This window comes from Suncus etruscus, chromosome 13 (assembly GCF_024139225.1).
Source record: "Suncus etruscus isolate mSunEtr1 chromosome 13, mSunEtr1.pri.cur, whole genome shotgun sequence".
NCBI classification, from domain to species: Eukaryota; Metazoa; Chordata; class Mammalia; order Eulipotyphla; family Soricidae; genus Suncus; species Suncus etruscus.
In genome coordinates this window covers 94,165,731-94,185,063 of record NC_064860.1, presented here as the reverse complement: position 1 = coordinate 94,185,063, position 19,333 = coordinate 94,165,731, and the positions used below count along the sequence as shown (strand labels likewise).

Genomic DNA, 19,333 nt, shown 5'->3' with positions numbered 1-19,333 from the left:
GGCAACCCATATGGTCCCACAAGCCTGCCGGGAGTGATTTCTGAGTGCAGAGTCAGGAGTAACCCAAGTGCCGCCAGGCATGACCCTAAAACCAAAAACCAAAAAAAAAAAAAAAGAGAAAAATTCGTGTATGGCATTGGGAGAAGGGTAACACTAGTGGCCTCAGGGAAACCATCTGTTAGTGCTGGGATCAATGCCAAGAATCAGTATTTGGGTGCCAGAGTGATGGTACAGTGGGCAGGGTACTTACCTTGCTGTGGCCAACCCGGCTTCTATTTTCAGCACCTCCAGGAGTCATCCCTGAGCTAGAGTCTGAAATAAGCTGTGAGCACTACTGGGTCTGGCCAGCAAAACAAAGAATTCTTTGTTTAGTGGAATGAACAATCAGTTCAACACAGTCAAAACAGTTCAACCCAGAATCCAGGCAGGAAGAGAAAGATAAGATTTTTGAAAGGGGCCGGAGTGATACAGTAGGGCATTTGCCTTGCATGCAGCTGAACCAGGACTGACTCAGGATCGATCCTCAGCATCCCATATGGTCCCCCATGCCTGCTAGCAGCGATTTCTGAGTGCAGAACCAGGAGTAACCCCTGAGCGCTGTGTGACAGGTGTGGACAAAAAAAAAAAAAAAAAAAAAAAAAGAATTCTGAGATGAGTTTAGTTGCTGACCTGTTTTTTTTTCCCCAAATGTACAAACATCAGTGGCTCCCTTCCCATGCTACCCCCACACCACCAGGAGTGAGCCCCTTGAAGTCCTCCTCTTTGTCTGTGGCTTCCTATGGGGTTCAACTGGAGGATGAGAGCAGAGGGTTGGAGAAGTAGGGGACAACCTGGCTCTTTGTGCTCAAACTCTCCAGTGAGCTGCATCTCCAGTGGGTGAGCTGACCAAGGGCACACCCCATGGTGGGGTGAGCAGAGGTACTGACCTGCTGCCTTTTCTCTTCTTTGGGTGCCTCGTTGGCTTGTTACACCTGGCCTGTCAGATGAGAAGTGAGAGAAATAGCCTTGAGAAAACAGCGAGCCCCTCTCTGCTTGGCCCACTTGGCCACCCAGGGAAACCCCTGGCGTGGGTCAGGGTAAATTTGAGCCATGAGCACCTACCTGGCATTGACAGTCAAGACCTGCCAGCCCCATGAAGCAGCGCCAAGCTGTGCCTGAAGCCCACCTGTGGGAAAGGGGCCCCTGCCATCTGATTTCTCAGGGAACCATAGACTCAGGCTAGAGTGAGGGATGGTATTAACCTCGGTGCAGGTCTCCCTTCCTTCCTTTCCTCACTGAACACAATTTCAGGAGACAAAATAGTGAAGTAAAATAGATTTTATTGAAAGAAATTTAATCAGGGGAAAGAAAGGAAGGAACACAGATTCAAGAAAGAACAAGGGCTTGAAAGAACAAGTCTCGAATGCTTTTGGGAGGCAAGATGTGATTCCTCCAAGTGGTCTTGACCTGGAGATAAAGCAATTGTGGGTAGGATGGCCTTGCACATACCTGTGCTCTCTCCAGCTCCCACTTTCCTTTTTTTTTTCTTAAGAGGGTGTGGTACATCAGGCAATGCTCAGGAATTACTCCTGGTGGTGTTTTGGGAACCATATGAGATGAAAGGCTGGACCCTGGGGTGACCACATGCAAGTCAGGAGCCCTTCCTGCTGTGCAATCATGCTGGCCCCATGTTTGTTTTCTTTTTTAATTGTTTGAGGTCACATCTGTAGGTGCTTGGGGATTTACTCCTGGCAGTGCTCAATCCTTTGATCTGTGGCCCCTGGGCTGCTGTTACAACTCGGATTATTACTGAGTTACTGGCCAGGAATCTTCAAAAAAGGCCTGCCGGATTAAGGGAGGCTAGAAGTGATGTGTCTGAGTGCACACTCAGAGGCCTGGCTAGGCAGTCCTGCACTTAAAGAGCTCTTTGGTCACAGATCAGATGGTGGCTTTTGTCATCCTTTTTGAAAAACGAGGTTCAGGGCGGGAGAGAGAGCATGGAGGTAACACGTTTGCCTTTCAGGTGGTTTGAATCCCAGCATCCCATATGGTCTCCTGTGCCTGCCAGGGGCGATTTCTGAGCATAGAGCTAGAGTAATCCCTGAGCGCTGCCGGGTGTGACCCAAAAAAACAAAAAAAAACAAAAAAAAAAAAAAAGAAAAATGAGGTTTATATAGGATGTGGCTCACAGCCACGGAGTACACCTCGTGTGTGTGTGTGTGTGTGTGTGTGTGTGTGTGTGTGTGTGTAGGGGGCAGTGGACTGTCTTCTCCAGCACTGTCCTGTGGCCCTGAAGGTGTCTCCCAGCCGTGTGTGTGTGTGTGTGTGTGTGTGTGTGTGTAGGCAGTGGACTGTCTTCTCCAGCACTGTCCTGTGGCCCTGAAGGTGTCTCCCAGCCGTGTGTGTGTGTGTGTGTGTGTGTGTAGGCAGTGGACTGTCTTCTCCAGCACTGTCCTGTGGCCCTGAAGGTGTCTCCCAGCCGTGTGTGTGTGTGTGTGTGTGTGTGTGTGTGTGTGTGTAGGCAGTGGACTGTCTTCTCCAGCACTGTCCTGTGGCCCTGAAGGTGTCTCCCAGCCGTGTGTGTGTGTGTGTGTGTGTGTGTGTGTGTGTGTGTGTGTGTAGGCAGTGGACTGTCTTCTCCAGCACTGTCCTGTGGCCCTGAAGGTGTCTCCCAGCCGTGTGTGTGTGTGTGTGTGTGTGTGTGTGTGTGTGTGTAGGCAGTGGACTGTCTTCTCCAGCACTGTCCTGTGGCCCTGAAGGTGTCTCCCAGCCGTGTGTGTGTGTGTGTGTGTGTGTGTAGGCAGTGGACTGTCTTCTCCAGCACTGTCCTGTGGCCCTGAAGGTGTCTCCCAGCCGTGTGTGTGTGTGTGTGTGTGTGTGTGTGTGTAGGCAGTGGACTGTCTTCTCCAGCACTGTCCTGTGGCCCTGAAGGTGTCTCCCAGCCGTGTGTGTGTGTGTGTGTGTGTGTGTGTGTGTGTAGGCAGTGGACTGTCTTCTCCAGCACTGTCCTGTGGCCCTGAAGGTGTCTCCCAGCCGTGTGTGTGTGTGTGTGGGGGCAGTGGACTGTCTTCTCCAGCACTGTCCTGTGGCCCTGAAGGTGTCTCCCAGCACCTCCTGGAGTGGCACCCACGACAGAAAAAGTTGTCAGAAATGTAGGAGTGGTGCCCGAGCGATAGCACAGAGGGGAGGGCATTTGCTTGGCACAAGGCCCACTGGGCTTGGGCCCCGGCGTCCCGCAAGGTCCTCCCAAGCCGCGTTTGCACTTGCAAACTGCAGCTGCATGGCTAGAATTCCTCTTACAACCTGCTTTGCCTGGTGCAATCCAGTGGCACAGGCAGGTCTCACCTTCTGCAGCCGGCTGGCCGGGTCGAAGGCAGAGTGGGCGCCTGGCTGGCCCTCCTGCACCCCAGCGCGCCCACCCCAAGCAGAGAGTGGGTCACCCCATCCAGGTGGGGCCCTGGGCCTCTGCCTCCATCCTCTGCATCACCTGGACCAGCCGGCCCGGCCTCCCGCGGGCTCCGCAAGCCCCGCCCCCTGGCAGGTCCCGAGCCGTGCGCGCTCCCGCGGCGACGCGGCACTTCCGGCCGGCACGGGCGGGCGCGCGCGCGGGGCGGGGCGGGCAGGGGCGCGCGGGGAGGCCGCGCTCCCGCGCTCCCGGCATGCTCATTACGCTGTGCTACCTGTACCTGTGGGCGCGCTGGGGGCGCCGGCCCGCCGCGCTCGTGCGCGCCACGGTGCAGCGGCTGCGCGCCTCGCGCTGCTCCTTCACCTTCTGCGGCGCCGCCGCGCAGCCCCGGGGCGCGCGCGTGTGTCTGAGCCGCGGCGGTCGCGTCTTTTGCGTCGGCGACAGCCAGGTGGGGGAAGGCGCTCGCTCGTGGGGGGGGGGGGGATGCGCGGCGGGCACGCGCGAGGGGCGGGGCTACGGGCGCCAAGAGACGCGGGATTGGAGGAGACGCGCGGTGGGCGGGCTCTCTGACCTGTGGAGGCGCAGGATTGGAGGAGCAGCCCGGGGGGCGGATTCGCTGTGTTGGCGCGCGATGCGCGAGATAGAAAAGACTTCCGGTAGGCGGGGCCTCTGGCACCAGTGGAGCACACGGTTGGAGGAGGCGCGAGGTGGGCGGGACACCCGGCGCCAGGAGAGCACGCGGTTGGAGAAGTGTGGTGGGCGGGGCCTCGGAGCCGGAAGTGCGCAGAACCTTCCCCCCCATCACCTAAGTGGAGGAATTTAAGCTGCAATGTTTGCTACTCTCTGTCCTCATGCAGGCTGGATTGTGCTTTGGGGCTCTGTTCTTAGCCCTTGATTTCCCCCCCTAGAGCCTCTCGAGGCATCCTCTCCTGTGAGCATTCCTTTGGGGTGCAGGAGGAGGGAGACAGCTAACCCTCCCCTCCAGTGCTCTGTTTGCCTGGGACTTGCAAACAGCAAACAAAGCTGCTCTGGTCCCCAGACCCGTCCTTGCCCACCCAGGGCCCAGCTTATCTGCATCTTCTTTCTCTTTACTGATACTAAGTTGGCACACAGGCACACAGCCTCAGCCTCTGGTTGGGCTTGGGCCCTGGCTTGTTTGTTTTTGGGCCACACCAGGCAGCATTCCTGGCTAACTCCTGGCTCTGCACTCAGAAATCACTCCTAGCAGGCTCTGGAGACCCTCTGGGTCCCCAGGGGGTCAGACCCAGCTTGGCCACATACATGCAAGGCCACAAACTTTGCTTGCCCTGCTTTGCTGTCACCCTATGACCCTGGGCAGTGTAATTTAAGCTGTGCTGAATCTGTAAATCCTCTGCCTCGTCCTTATCAAAGGAACTGCTTCCTCCAGCCAGCCCTGGGAAAGGGGCTCAGGAAATGTTCTGAGCACATTTTTCTTGGGAATCCAAGGCTTTTGTCTTTCTCTGCAGTAGCATTGCGTGTCTCAATGCAAGTTCTTCATCCCTCTGTTATGTTGGCACGCATTTTGCTTTAAAAGGCAAAAAAAAACCCCAAAAAATGCTGTGGGAATGTAATCTCTCAGGCTTGGTTATCTGTGCTTCTAGAAAATCAAGTACCCTGCCTCAGGGTCTGGAGAATGTCTCTGCTGAATGTCACTGCTTCCCCTCCTCTGGGAACATTGTGCTTAAATTCCAGGGGTCAGGCCCTTTCTTTCCTTACAGTGATCTAACTTGGAGCAGGACTCTATAAGTGCCAATGGCTGAAGGGAGAGTACAGTGGGTAGGGTAATTGCCTTGTGTGCTGCTACCCCTGGGTTTGATCCCTCTGTGTTCCATATGGTCTCCCCAGCCTGCCAGTTCTGATCCCTGAGCACAGAGCCAGGAGTAACCGCTGAGCAAATAAAAACAAAAACAGAAGACTCCTGATCCTGTCGAAACCTCGCAGCTCATGCTTTTCTAATGCTGTAGTCTCCCAAGTGGACTCACATATTTGACCACTCCGGCTTCTATCCTGGTACCACATAGCCTCTGGACACCAACTCAACCATCCCTGGGTGTGGTCCTGGTCCTTGCAGGACTGATGGTTGAGGCCTATTTAAAAAAAGAAAGAGATGGGGGCTGGAGAGATAGCAAGGAGGTAAGGCATTTGCCTTGCATGCAGAAGGACGGTGGTTCAAATCCCAGCATCCCCTATGGTCCCCCGAGCCTGCCAGGAGCGATTTCTGAGCCAGGAGTAACTCCTGAGTGCTGCCAGGTGTGACCCAAAAACCAAACAAATAAAAAAATAAAAATAAATAAAAAAAGAAAGAGGAGGGTCGGAGCCTTAGGACAACAGGGAGATTATTTGCTTTGTACACGGCCTACCTGAGCCTACCTGCATTTGATTCCTGGCATTGCATATAGTCCTCCGAGCCTGCCAGGGGCAATTTCTGAGTGCAGAGCCAGGAGTAACCCTCTCTGGGGGCCCCAACTTTCTCTTTTGTTTTTACAGAGAGAGAACAATTTTCATTTTGTTGAGAGAGAGAGAGTGAGAGAATGAGAGAGAGAGAGAGAATGAGAGAGAGAGAGGAGAGAGAATGAGAGAGAGAGAGGGAGGAGAATTGGAGCTTTCTTTTTGTTGTTTTCCTGTTCCCCCTCTTCTGCCTGGGGCTTCCCTCTCTCTGCTGATTTCCTATCTCTGTTTATCCCATTATCTGTCCTTGTTTGGGTACCTTTATGGGCTGAGGCTGATTTCCTATCTCTGTTTATCCCATTATCTGTCCTTGTTTGGGTACCTTTATGGGCTGAGAGATTATGAGATTAGAACAACCAATTAGACTAATTTTATCTGGTGCTGCACCATTCCACTTCCACTGTATGTATGCTTTTGATTCCAGCCCCCTTTTTGGGGGGAGGGGTTTGTGTCACATATGGAAGTGCTCAGGGGCTACTCCTTGAAGTGTTTCAGAACCATGTAGTGCTGGAATCACCCCAGAGCCAGCCACAAAAGAGGCCAGCACCTTAATCCCTGTGCTATCACCACAGCTCAAGCTACTGTAGTTTTAAAATTTAAAATTAAAATATCAAGGTGAGCCCGAAGCTATAGTACAGCTGAGAGGGTGCTTGCCTTGCACACGGCCTGCCTAGATTCTACATCTCAGGCATCCCTTATGGTTCCGGGAGCACTTCCAGGAGTGAGTCCTGCTAGAGCACTGTCAGATATGGTCCAAAAACAATCCCTCTCCCCAATAAAATCAAGGTGATTTGATTTGGGGTAGATCTGCCGGACTGAAGTAACTTTCCAGAGCTTGAGTTTGTGACGCAGGCTGTGTCCCTGTTTCATATATTTGAAACACAGTGTTCAACTGCTGACTGTGTCTCTCATGGAATCGAGGTGTTAAATAACATAAAGCATTTTCAAGTTCCGATCAGCTGCTTCTCTGCCCCAGGCAGGGTCCAATTCCCAGGCAGTGGCACTGGTAGGCTAGACTGAGAAATCCCTGAAAGACAAAATGGGGCCAGAGAGATAGCACATGCCTTGCATGTGGCTGACCCGGGATGGACCTGAGCTCTATCCCCAGCATCCCATATGGTCCCCCTGAGCCTGCCAGGAATGACTTCTGAGTGCAGAGCCAGGAGTAGTTCCTATGTGCAGCCAGATGTGGCCAAAAAAGCAAACAAGGAAACCAACCAAAAAAATCAGAAAGATGAAACACCTTTGTGCTGTCTGGAGAGATAGTACCACAGAAGGACACTGTACTTGGCTTAGGACTGAACTGGGCTCACTCCTCAGCACCCCGTAGGGTCCCCCAAACCCTGTCAGGACTAATCCCTGAGTATAGAACCAGCAGTCAGCAATGAGCACTGTTGGGTGTGGCCCAAACACCGAAGAAAGAAACAAACCCCACAGAACTCCAACCAGAAACTAGAAACAGCGGGAAAGGGAGATGGGGCAGAGGCAGGAGTGGGTGTTCTGCTTCCAAGGGACGTGAGTCTGAGCCTCTGCACTCTGTACTGTGTCCTCGGGGAATAAGGCTGGCCAGGGTAGAAGCAGCCTTGTTGTAGAGGGGAAGAGAGTCTGTGGAGTGAGCCCTAAAGAGACAAACCTGCCCTTCAGGCTGTGCAAAGGCTCTGTGGCCTCTCTTCATTCCATGCTCTGATTCCTACTTTTACTCTACAATGGGCCATGTGTGCTGAGGATGGGAACCCCATACCAGCTTAGTGGTCTCAGTAGTAGATGAGTGTTATCTGCTTTTGGGGGGGCTGAAGGCCACACCAGACAATACATAACTCAGCGCAATTCCTGGCTCTACACTCAGGAATTGCTCCTGGCAGACTCTGGGGACCCTGTGGGATGCTGGGGATTGAATCCTGTTAGGTGGGTGCAAGGCAATCACCCTCTCTGCTGTGCTCTTGCTCAGCCCCATCCCTTTACTTGGGGTGACTTCCTGGCTCTTAATTTCCCTTTCCTCACACCTACAAGGACTCCTGTGCCCCCAGAATGATCTCAAGTAAGATGTGCACTTTTCTGGTTTTACTGGGAAGTTAGCACTTGTCCTTATACGTGTCAAAGAACATGAGTTTGTTTCTCTATTTTTATTTAGTAATTTTTGGAGGAGGCCACACCTGGTAGTGTTCAGAGCTTACTCTTGGCTCTGTGTTCAGGGGTGATGTTTTGGAGACACTCTGCAGTGCGGGGGATGGAACCCTTGTCTGCTGCATGCAAGGCAAGCACCTAGCCCACTATGCAATTTCTCTGGTCCTTCTATAGTAATGTTTTTTTAAACTTTATTTATTGATTGATTGTTTTCTGGTCCACACCCAGCAGCACTCGGGTTACTCCTGGCTCTGCTCTCAGAAATCACCCCTGGCAGACTGAGGGACCATATGGGATGCCAGGAATCAAACCGGGTCCCTCCCCAGGTCTGCGCATGCAAGATAAATGCCCTACTGCTGTGCTCTCTCTGGCCCCTATTTTAATGTTTTTGGTTTTGGGTCACACCTGGTGGTGCTCCGGGTTTATGTAATCCTGGTGGCACACAGATGTGCTACAGATCGAACCTGGATTCACTGTGTGCAAGCAAGAGCCATAACCACTGTACCATCTTTCTGGCCTTGGTTTGTTCCTTTGCTTTGGGGTCACCAGGAGAGAATGTAGTGGTGACTTGAGGGATGGCAAGGGGCTTCCACATCCCTGCAGGCCCCTGCTCTGCATCAGTGACATGATTCTCCTCGTCCTTTCCTGTCACAGTCCATCGAAGACCTCAACAAATGGGCCCTCTTCCTGGTGTCTCCTTTCATCCTTGAGGCCGAGCACATCGCCTTTGTGACCGAGAGCATCTGGGTGCGAGGGGCCCACCTCCAGGGACCATCAGTGTCGGGAAGCGTGAGTACCTTGTGGGAAGGCCGCCGGGCCATGATCAGACCCCCTCATAGTCTCCTGTAAACTCTGTTCTGGGTTTGGGGACCCCTGGATATTTTGGATTCCAGAAAAACTTAATAGTGTGTCTAATAAATACACACTGGTACTGATAGGCACATCAGAAAGCGACTTTGTCCTTTTCAGCCTGTATAAGGTTTTCCAACTTGTCCTTTGGGCTGGAGGTGTCCAGGTGTTCAGTCCCTTACCTTGTGTGCAACTGACTCTGCTTGGGGAATCCCTTGGGGCGGGGCTCTGGAGGGGCCCAGATGGGGTGCCTGGAAGCCATCCAGGTTGGCCTTGTGCCAGGCCACAGTCCTGCCACTGTGTCCTCTTTCGGTGGCCCTTGGGCTCTTCTCGGGCAGATCCTCAGCCTCTCTTTGGTCTGCAGGTTGTGAAGTGGTCGGACTGCTGTTTGCCCTTAGCATGCCGGCCCGGGCATCCTTACCAGCTCTTTGCCAGAGCAAGTGTGGACGATTTCAGCAAGCTGGGGGTGGCCTTCATGGAAGATAGACTCCACTTGGCCAACGGGCTGGTTCCCCAAAAGATTGTTTGTAAGTAACTGACATTTTCCCCTCCTTCTTTGGGGCCACACCCAGCTGTGCTCAGGGATGGTTCTGACAGTGCCCAGGGGATTGAACCAGGCTGACTTTGGTGGTAGCTCATGGAAGGCAAGCGCCTTCCTTTCTGCCCCATATCTCCAGCCCTGTAACAGGAAATATTGTGAATACCGGGACCTCAGATGTCAGGATGGTGAGGCCCTGCTGTGGGAACAGCATAAGGACTTTTCAATTTTATTTAAAAAACTTTTTTTTGGCTTTTGGGCCACACTCTATAGTGCTCATGCATTACTCCTGCTCCGTGCTTAGTAATCACTCCTTGAAGACTCAGAGGACCCCATGGAATGCTGGAGATCGAAGCTGGGTTGGCTGTGTGCTAGTCACTCTGTGCTATCACTTTGGCCTGGGACTTTTCTTTCCATTTTTTGTTTTTGGGCCACACCTAGTGGCGCTCAGGGATTCCTCCTTGCTCTGTGCTCAAAAATTGCTCCTAGCAGGCTCGGATGCTGGGGATTGAACCCCGTCTGTCCGAGGTTGGCTGAGTACAAGGCAGTCTGAGGTTGGCTGAGTACAAGGCAAAAGCCCTCTGGCTGTGCTATCACTCCAGCCTGAGAGTTCTTTCTTTATGACCCTTTGCTGCTGTGTTTGGAGTACTTTTTTTCTTTTGTTTATTTGTATTTCGGGCCACAGTGCTCAGGGTTTCCTCCTGACTCTGCACCAGAAATCACTCCTACACTGGTGAAGAGGGCTGTTCTGTTTATGACTAAAACCCAATTAGAGTCATGCTTATAATCATGGTGCTTAAGTAGAGACTTTATAAAAAAAAATCACTCCTGGCTTTGCTCTGGAGACCAAATAGGGGATTGAACCCTGGTCTGTCACATGCCAAGCAATTTCCTTTCCCTGGCTGCTGTGCTATCTCTCTGGCTCCTGTTTATAGCTCTTAAACAAGACTTCCCGTAATTGTATCCTGTAGCAGATGGAGGGCAAATTCAGAGCCCAAATAGTATTTATTTCCCATAAGCTCAGACAGTGTAACTTTTCCAAGGCTGTTGATAGCACAGCTGTATTATTTACTAGCAAATTAAATCCAACTGTTTTATTTTTTATTTTATTTTTTTGGGTCATACCCGGTGGTGGCAGTGCTCAGGGGTTACTCCTGGCTCTGCGTTCAGAAATTGCCCCTTGCGAGCTTGGGGACCATATGAGGTGCTGGGAATCGAACCACAGTCCGTCCTGGGTTGGCCGCATGCAAGAGGCAAAGGCCCTACTGTTGTACTATCTCTCTGGCCCCCCAACTGTTTGTTATTTATTTATTTATTTATTTACTGGAGTTTGGGCTACACCCAACAATGCTGAGGGGGTTACTCCTGGCTCTGTACTCAGAAATCGCTCCTGGCAAGATTAGGGAACCATATCGGAGGCCAGGAATCAAACTGGGTCTGCCATGCTATCTCTCTGGCCTCTCCCCCAACTGTTTTAAAATGCACCATGATCCAGAGGAATACTATAGAGGGAAAAGAGAGCTTATCTTGCATTCAGCTGGCCGGGGTTTGATCCCTGGTACCATCTATGGTCCTTCAAATACTGCTGGGAGTGATCCCTGAGTGCAGTCAGGAATAAGCTCTGAGCTCTGCTGGGTGTGTCAACAGCACAACACAAACTGAAAAGGCAGGTTTGGATGTCAGGGAGATGGGTTCAAGGACTGGAGCTTGTCAGAATGGAGCTATAGCATAGTGATAGAGCGTTTGCCTTACACGTGGCTGGCCCGGGACAGACACGAGTTCAATCCCTGGCATCCCATAGGTCCCCTGAGCCTACCAGGAGTGATTGCTGAGCACAGAGCTAGGAGTAACCCGAGTGCTGTTGGGTGTGGCCCAAAAACAAAAATAAAACAAACAAGCAAAAACAAACAAACAAACAAAAAAAACAAGAACTGGGGGCTGGAGAGATAGAACAGCAGGTGTTTGCCTTGCATGCAGCTGACCCAGGACCTACAGTGGTTCAAATCCCAGCACCCCAAATAGTCTCCTGAGCCAGGCAGAAGTGATTTCTGAGCTCAGAGCCAAGAGTAACCCTTGAGCACTGCCGGGTGTGGTCCCAAACCAAAAATAAACAAAGTAAAACCAGGACTGGAGCTTGTACCTTGCATGTAGAGGCTCTAAATTGAATCTCTGGAGCCCCAGAGTCTCTTGGGGTACACTGCTCAGTACAGCTCTATTTTCTTAATGCAGTGCTGGGGATACCCCCACCCCCCAGAAAGGCATGCTTGCTTTGTTAAAAGGACAGTGTTTTTGTTTTTTTGGGGGCCACATCCGGTGATGCTCAGGGGTTTTTTCTGGCTCTGCACCCAAGAATCATTCCTGGTGGTGTTCAGAGGACCCTATGGGATGGTGGAGAGCGAACCCAGGTCTGCTAAATACAAGGCAAATACCTGCCTCCCCACTGTGCTATTGCTCAGGCCCCTATGCTTTTCTAGTTTAACAATTGTAGAAGAGTTGAGCACTCCCTGGAAACAGAATTTGTCAGGAATGGGTGGAAGTATCCCCAAGGGAGCTCTGAGGCCAAAGGTATGTACGGCTCTGTGCTAGACATGAGCTTCATGCCTGGCATGCTTTATGTTCACATGCTTCATATGTGCAGTGCCCAAAGGTCTTTGGCATGCTGCTCCCTGCCCAGTTGAAGAGTGGGAGGGGTCTACGAGGACAGGAAATGTTCAACCGGGAGAAAGAGGAAGGTATGCTGAAAGGTGGTAAAGTGTGATTCGTGAGATCCTATCAGCCACGGGACAGTATAGGAACTTCATTGCAAACATGGGCTGAGCAATAGCATAGTGGGAGGGCATTTTCCTTGCATGCGGCCCACCCAGGTTTGATCCCTGGCATCCCATAGGGCTCCCTGAGCCTGCCAGGAGTGATTTTAGAGTGAAGAGCAAGCAGGAGTAATCTGGAGCACTGCCGAATGTGGCCCAAACAAACAAACAAAGACAAAAAAAGTGCCTGTGTTGGCTAGAGCAATAGTACAATGAGGAAGGCGCTTGTTTTGCCTTGGTTCAATCCTGCATTCCTTATGGTGCCCTGAGCCTGCCAGAAGTGATTCTTGAGTGTAGAGCCAGGATTAACCCCTGAGCGCTGCTGGGGTGTGGCCAGAAAAGAAAACAAAAAAAGAAAAAGAAAGAAAAGTAGGGGAGTTGAGTTTTCCACTTGAGTTTCTTTTCTTTTTTCCCCCCAAATTTTATTTATTTATTTATTTATTTATTTATTTATTTATTTATTTATTTATTTATTTATTTAGGGTTTTTTTGGCCACACCTGGTGATGCTCAAGGATTACTCCTGGCTCTGTGCTCAGAAATCTCTCCTGGGAAACCAGGGATCAAACCCCGGATCAGCAGCATGCAAGGCAAACGCTTTGCTAGTGCCCTGGCCCTTGAGTTTCTTTCTTTGCTTGGGAAAGGTGTCGTGGAAACTCTGGGGTCCATCTCTGAGGGCTGAGGGACGTGGGAGCTAGACCTGGGAGGCCACAGCGGAACCCCCAGAACTACAGCACAGAGCAACCGATTCATTCATTCATTTATATTATATACTTTTTTCTGGGGGTGCTCAGGGTTGCTCCAGTCAGTGCTGAGGGGACCGTGCATTGCATTGTGGAGGATCCCATCCGGGCAGCTGAGCTTAACCCTGCGGCCGTGCCCTCAGATGGTTCTCATTCTTTTATTTATTTATTTATTTTGGTTTTTGGGCCACACCCGGCGGTGCTCAGGGGTTACTCCTGGCTGTCTGCTCAGAAATAGCTCCTGGCAGGCACGGAGGACCATATGGGACACCGGGATTCCAACCAACCACCTTTGGTCCTGGATCGGCTGCTTGCAAGGCAAACGCCGCTGTGCTATCTCTCCGGGCCCTCTTTTTCTTTTTTTTCTCATTCTTTTTCTTCATCCCTTTCTCGCACCATTTCCAGCGGTGCAGCTGCAGGATTCAACTCTGCAGACGCTGCAGCATCGGGCCTGCAACCTGCAGCCCAGCCTGGGTCCTGCAGCCGCTGAGCCTGAGCCGCTCTCACTGCCCAGCGCCATGGCCTCGGTCGAGCAGCAGGGGACGCCCGAGGACGCGCCTTTGGGAGCACCGTCGGAGCATTGCCACCTGCATCTGTCCAGCTGCCTCGAGTGCCTGGAGCTGGAGAACAGCACCATCGAGTCGGTGAAGTTTGCCTCTGCCGAGAACATTCCAGATCTTCCCTATGATTCCAGCGGCAGCCGGGAGGGCGAGCCCGAGGAAGGAGGAGGAGCAGCAGGAGGAGGGAGAGTGAACCTGCATGGAAAGGCGCCCAACATCCTGGTGTACACGGGTGTAGACGCACAGGCAGACTCGGGTAGCTTCCAGCAGGTGCACTCGGTGCTGGCCGACCTCGTGGACCCCGACTGCTACACGCTCTACCACCTCTCGGGGGACAGTGCCCTGCATGACCCCTGGGCAGACAATTGCCTGCTGCTGGTGCTGGCGGCTGGCACCGAGCCTCTGCCCTCAGACCTGCACCAGCGCTTCCTGGCTTACCTGGAGCAGGGAGGGAAGCTGCTGGCCCTCGCCTCGCCCTTCACCTGCAGCGGGATGCAGGTGACCCCCAAGAGCACGCTGCAGGGGACGGTGCAGAGTATGGTGTTCTGCAAGGCGGGGGGCAGCCCCATCATTCTGAATGTGCTGACCGCTGGCTGTGTGTACCAGGACGGCCCTGGCTCACCGCTCGAACCCGGACCGCTCCAGGGCCACCTGGAGACGGGGGACCGGGACCGGCTGATCGTGCACGTGCCTTTTGGAACCCGGGGAGAAGCTGTGCTCTGTCAGGTACCGTGCGTGGTTGGGGTTCGGAAATGTTGGTTTGTTTTCGGGCCACACTTGGCGGTGCTCAGGGGTCACTCCTGGTAGTGCTCAGGGGACCATATGGGATGCTGAGTATCAAACTTAGGCCATCTGCTAGCAAGGCAGACGCCCTCTCACCTGGCTCATGGCTTTTATTACAGTTTCTCCAGCCAGGAATTTCTATATTTGGGCCTGCAATTTTTTATTTTCTTGTTTTGGGGCCATAGCTGGCTATGATCAGGATTTATTCCTGGCTCTATTCAGGAATCACTCGCAGAGGGCTCAGGGGATCCCATGGGGTGCCGGGATCAATCCTGGGCTGGCTGCATATAAGGCAAACACCCTACCTGCTCTTCTATCACCTCAGCCTGTTTTACTTTTACTTTTTTATTTTTTAGTTTTTGGGTCACACCCGGCCCCACTCAGTGGCTACTCCTGGCTTTGCACTCAGAAGTCACTCCTGGCACGCTAGGGGGACCATATGGGATGCTGAGTTTCGAACCAGTGTTCATCTCGTGTTAGCCGTGTGCAAGGCAAATGCCCTACTGCTGTGCTATCGCTCCGGCCCCTAAAATATTTTTCTTTGTGCCACAGCCCATGGTACTCAGGGTTTCCTCTTTGTTCTGTACTCGGATCACTCCAGGCATGGCTTGGGAAACTGTCTGGGGTGTGAGGGTAGATTCAGGATGGACTGTGTGCAAGGCGAGTGCCCTCCCTGCTGTACAGTCTTCCCAACTTCTATCTTACCTTCATTCTGTGTGTGGTGCTGCAACTCGAACCCAGGACCCTTATTCACACTGGGCAGGTGCTCTGTCACTGAGCACTTTCTGGGCTTGCTGTCCCTGATGTGTCAAGGGCCCCCTGATTTATGTGGTGCTGTGTGCTCTGTCCCCACAACCCCAGGTACACTTGGACCTGCCCCCCAGCTCTGCACTGGTGCAGATGCCCGAAGACTTCGACTTGCTCAAATCCAGCAATAGCAGCAGGTACGAGGTGCTCAAGGAGATCCTGACCTGTTTGGGGCTCCGCTGTGGGGCCCCCCAGGCACCTGCCTTAACGCCACTCTATTTCCTGGCTGCCGCTGAGGTGAGTGTATCCCCACCTCCCCCCCACAGGCTGGGTGTCTTCCCTCCTTGCTCCCTCTTGCCTGACCGGGGTGTTTTTATTTTTGTTTTGTTTTGCTTTTGAGCCATATCCAGACTGCGTTCAGGGGTTATTCTTAGCTTTGTGCTCAGGAATCACTTCTAGCAGGCTTGGGGGACCTTATGGGATGCTGGGAATCGAACCTGGGTTAGACACGTGCAAGACAAACTCCCTTCCCAGTGTGCCATCACTCCAGCCCCCATGATGATCTCAGTTTTGTTCATGTGAAGCATCTCTGAGATGTCCCAGCAGAGCTCATGTGTTTGTTTCTTTGTCGTTTGTTTGTTATCCAATACCCCCAAAAGGGCTTACTTCTGGCTATGTGCTTAAGGATCCCTCCTAATGGGGCACAGGGGACCACAGGGGACCCTAGGAGATGCCCGGGATCAAACGTGGGTCTGCTTTATGCAAGGTAAGTGCCTTAGCCATTGGACTATCTCTTTGGCCCCTTAATTGTTTTCTTTTTTTGTTTTGTTTTTATTTTATTTGGGGCCATACCTGGCATTGCTCAGGGCTTATTCTCTGTGCTCAGAGATCACTACTAGCAGGGGATTCTAGGGGATACCAGGGATTGAATCCAGGTCAGCTGTGTGCAAGACAAGTGATCTTCTCACTGTACTGACTGTTATAGCATGTGTTTAAATTTTTTTGTTTGTTTGTTTTTGGTTTTTGGGTCACACCCGGTGTCACTCAGGGGTTACTTCTGCCTCTTTGCTTAGAAATCGCTCCTGGCAGGCTCAGGGGACCTTATGGGATACAGAGATTTGAACCACTGTCCTTCTTGGTTAGGCTACATGCAAGGCAAACAAAAATGTGCTATCATTCCGGCCCCATGTGTTTAATTTTTTTGTTTTTTTTGGTTTTTCGGGCCACACCCGTTTGATGCTCAGGGGTTATTCCTGGCTAAGCGCTCAGAAATTGCCCCTGGCTTGGGGGGACCCTATGGGACGCCGGGGGATAGAACCGTGGTCCTTTCCTTAGCTAGCGTTTGCAAGGCAGAGACATCTTACCTCTAGCTCCACCTAGCCGGCCCCGTGTTTAATTTTTAATGAGGGAGGAAGGGAAGGTTTTGTCACCTTTTTATTATTTATTATTAGTCACCTCTTACTTTATTTTTTTATTGGGGGGTGTCTTGGATGGAAAGTTCACACATTATGCTTTCGGGGGGGTCACTCCTGGTGACCCTCGTTTCCCAGATAGTGTCTAAGGATGCACACAAACTGGGTCTTCATCAGGTGGTGGCTGGGCCACATGTGGTTCTGGGGATCAAGTGAGGGTATCACAAGTTCAAAGCCTGTACTCCGGAGTTGTGGTCTCTCCCTGGCTTGAAGGATTTCAATCTCACAGAGAGGGGTTCACCCTATTTGGAGGCCCAGGGACTGTGTTGCACGTATCCCCCACTCCTCAGCATGCTGGGATTTTTTTCACACACACACACACACACACACACACACACACACACACACACACACACACACACACACACACACACGTGTGTGTGTGTGTGTGTAGATGATTTTGGGTGATGCACTAGCTTCTCTCTCTGGTGCGCACACCTGCCCTCTTGTGGCCTCAGAGGCTGAGGCTTGCCATTGCTTTGCTCTTCTAGTTTTGAGGAGGACATGCCTTCCGGGGGTGGGTGGAGTGACAGCCTCAGGAATGTTCCTGACCCTTTGTCGCAGGGCTGCTGGTTGATACCACTTTCTTGGCTCATGACAGAGTCCTGGGCCCATTCCCGTCCCTACTAGGGAAATGGTGCTTGGTGACAGGCTCTGTAATTTCAGCCAATGCCGGACAGTCCGGATGAATCCAAACAGAGAAAGACCCTGGTATGGCGGCTCCTAACAGGAGCCCCTTTCTGTAAATGTAGTTTGCAGAGGAAGCTAAATTTGGAAGTTCCCAAACACAGTCTCAGAGCATTTAGGATCCCATCAAAGATGACTTGAGGACAAGATGAAATGATATGATTGCAGGGTCTGTGTAAGATGTATTATTTGAATATTTTTTTGGGGGGAGGCACACCCAGTAATGCTCAGGATCTACTCCTGACTCTGCACTTTGGAATTACTCCTGGCAGTGCTTGGGGGACCATATGGGATTTCTGGGATTAAATTTGATATGTTGCCCTTGATGTCATTGTCCAGGTCAGCTTCATGCAAGGCAAACACCAGATCCTCTGTGCTATTGCTCTGGCCCCTCATAATTGATGTATTTTTTCTTTCTTTTTTTTTTCCATTTAAGAAGTATGCTTTGGTTGTACTGGTTTTATTAGGAAGCAGTCCCTTCCTCCCTCCCTCCCTCCCTCCCTCCCTCCCTCCCTCCCTCCCTCCCTCCCTCCCTCCTCTCCTCCCTCCCTCCCTTCCCTCCCTTCCCTCCCTCCTCCCTTCCCTCCCTCCTCCCTCCCTCCCTCCCTCCCTCCCTCCCCTCCCTCCCTCCCTCCCTCCTTCCTTCCCTCCCTCCCTCCCTCCCTCCCTCCCTCCCTCCCTCCCTCCCTCCCTCCCTTCCTTCCTTCCTTCCTTCCTTCCTTCCTTCCTTCCTTCCTTCCTTCCTTCCTTCCTTCCTTCCTTCCTTCTCTTTCTCTGGGGTCACACCTGGGAGGTCTCAGGGGACCATATTCAGAGTCAGAGATTGAATTCTACCTCCTGCAAGCTAAGCACCCTACCACTATACTATCTCTCTGGCCCTTCCACTTGATCTTATTTATTCATTTATTTATTTTTATTATTGTTAAATTTATTTTTGGGCCACACCTGGCAGTGCCTAGTGGTTACTCCTTGCTGTGCACTCAGGAATCATTACTGGTGGTGCTTGAGAGGCTGATGGGATGCTGGTGATCAACTCTGGGTTGGCTGCATACAAGGCAAGTGCCATTCCCATTGTACTATATTTCTCTGGCCCCTGCACTTGATTTTTTTTTTTTTTTTTTTGGTTTTTAGGGCCACACCCATTTGATGCTCAGGGGTTACTCCTGGCTAAGCACTCAGAAATTGCCCCTGGCTTGGGGAGACCCTATGGGATGCCGGGGGATCAAACCGCGGTCTCGGTCCTTCCTTGGCTAGCGCTTGCAAGGCAGACACTTTACCTCTACTGCCACCTTGCCGGCCCCTTGATTTTTAAAAATTTAATCTTTATATGGGACCAGAGTGATAGCACAACAGTAGGGTGTTTGCCTTACACGCAACCGACCTGGGTTGTACCCACCCGGGTTTAATTCCCGGCATCCTATATGGGCCCCCGAGCCTGCCAGGGGCGATTTCTGAGCCCAGAGCCAGGAGTAACCTCTGTGTGGCCCCCAAACAAAACAAAACAAAAAATTAATCTTTACAGTAACTGTGACTCCAGTGAGAAAGAGCTTTTCTCTGGCTTTGTCTCAGTGTTTCATTTTAATCAGAACATGGGCCCTATCATTGTTTTGTGGTACTACTAGCCCCATTTCAGCAACACAGCTTCACAACCTGGTGTGGGGATTAACTTCTCCCATGTACCGGGGTTCTGAGCAGCCCCATCACCCAGTCTTTCCTGTAGCTTTCTTTTTTATTTCTTTTTGTTTTTGTTTTTGTTTTTGGGTCACACCCGGCGGTGCTCAGGGGTTCCTCCTGGCTGTCTGCTCAGAAATCGCCAGGATTCGAGCCAACCACTGTAGGTCCTGGATCGGCCGCTTGCAAGGCAAACACCGCTGTGCTATCTCTTCGGCCCCCTCTTTTTTTTTTTTGTTTTTTGGGCCACACCCGGTAACGCTCAGGGGTTACTCCTGGCTATGCGCTCAGAAGTTGCTCCTGGCTTGGGGGACCATATGGGACACCGGGGGATCGAACCGCGGTCCGTCCAAGGCTAGCGCAGGCAAGGCAGGCACCTTACTCTAGCGCCACCGCCCGGCCCCTCTTTTTTCTTTTTTTATATTGTCTTTATTTAAACACCGTGATTACAAACATGATTGTAGAAGGGTTTCAGTTATACAAAGAACACCCCTCTCTT

General features: G+C 51.9%; 1 protein-coding gene across 1 annotated transcript in view; it reads left to right on the top strand.

The window, feature by feature from the left end:
* The first annotated feature begins 9,208 nt into the window (after positions 1 to 9,208).
* The window catches only part of HLCS (holocarboxylase synthetase), a 115,064-nt gene continuing 104,939 nt past the window's right edge, over positions 9,209 to 19,333 (top strand). The window contains exons 1-3 of the mRNA XM_049785388.1: positions 9,209 to 9,354; positions 13,320 to 14,200; positions 15,119 to 15,301. Coding sequence (XP_049641345.1) covers positions 9,303 to 9,354; positions 13,320 to 14,200; positions 15,119 to 15,301 — 1,116 coding nt within the window. The 5' untranslated portion in view covers positions 9,209 to 9,302. The remainder of the gene's footprint in view (positions 9,355 to 13,319; positions 14,201 to 15,118; positions 15,302 to 19,333) is intronic.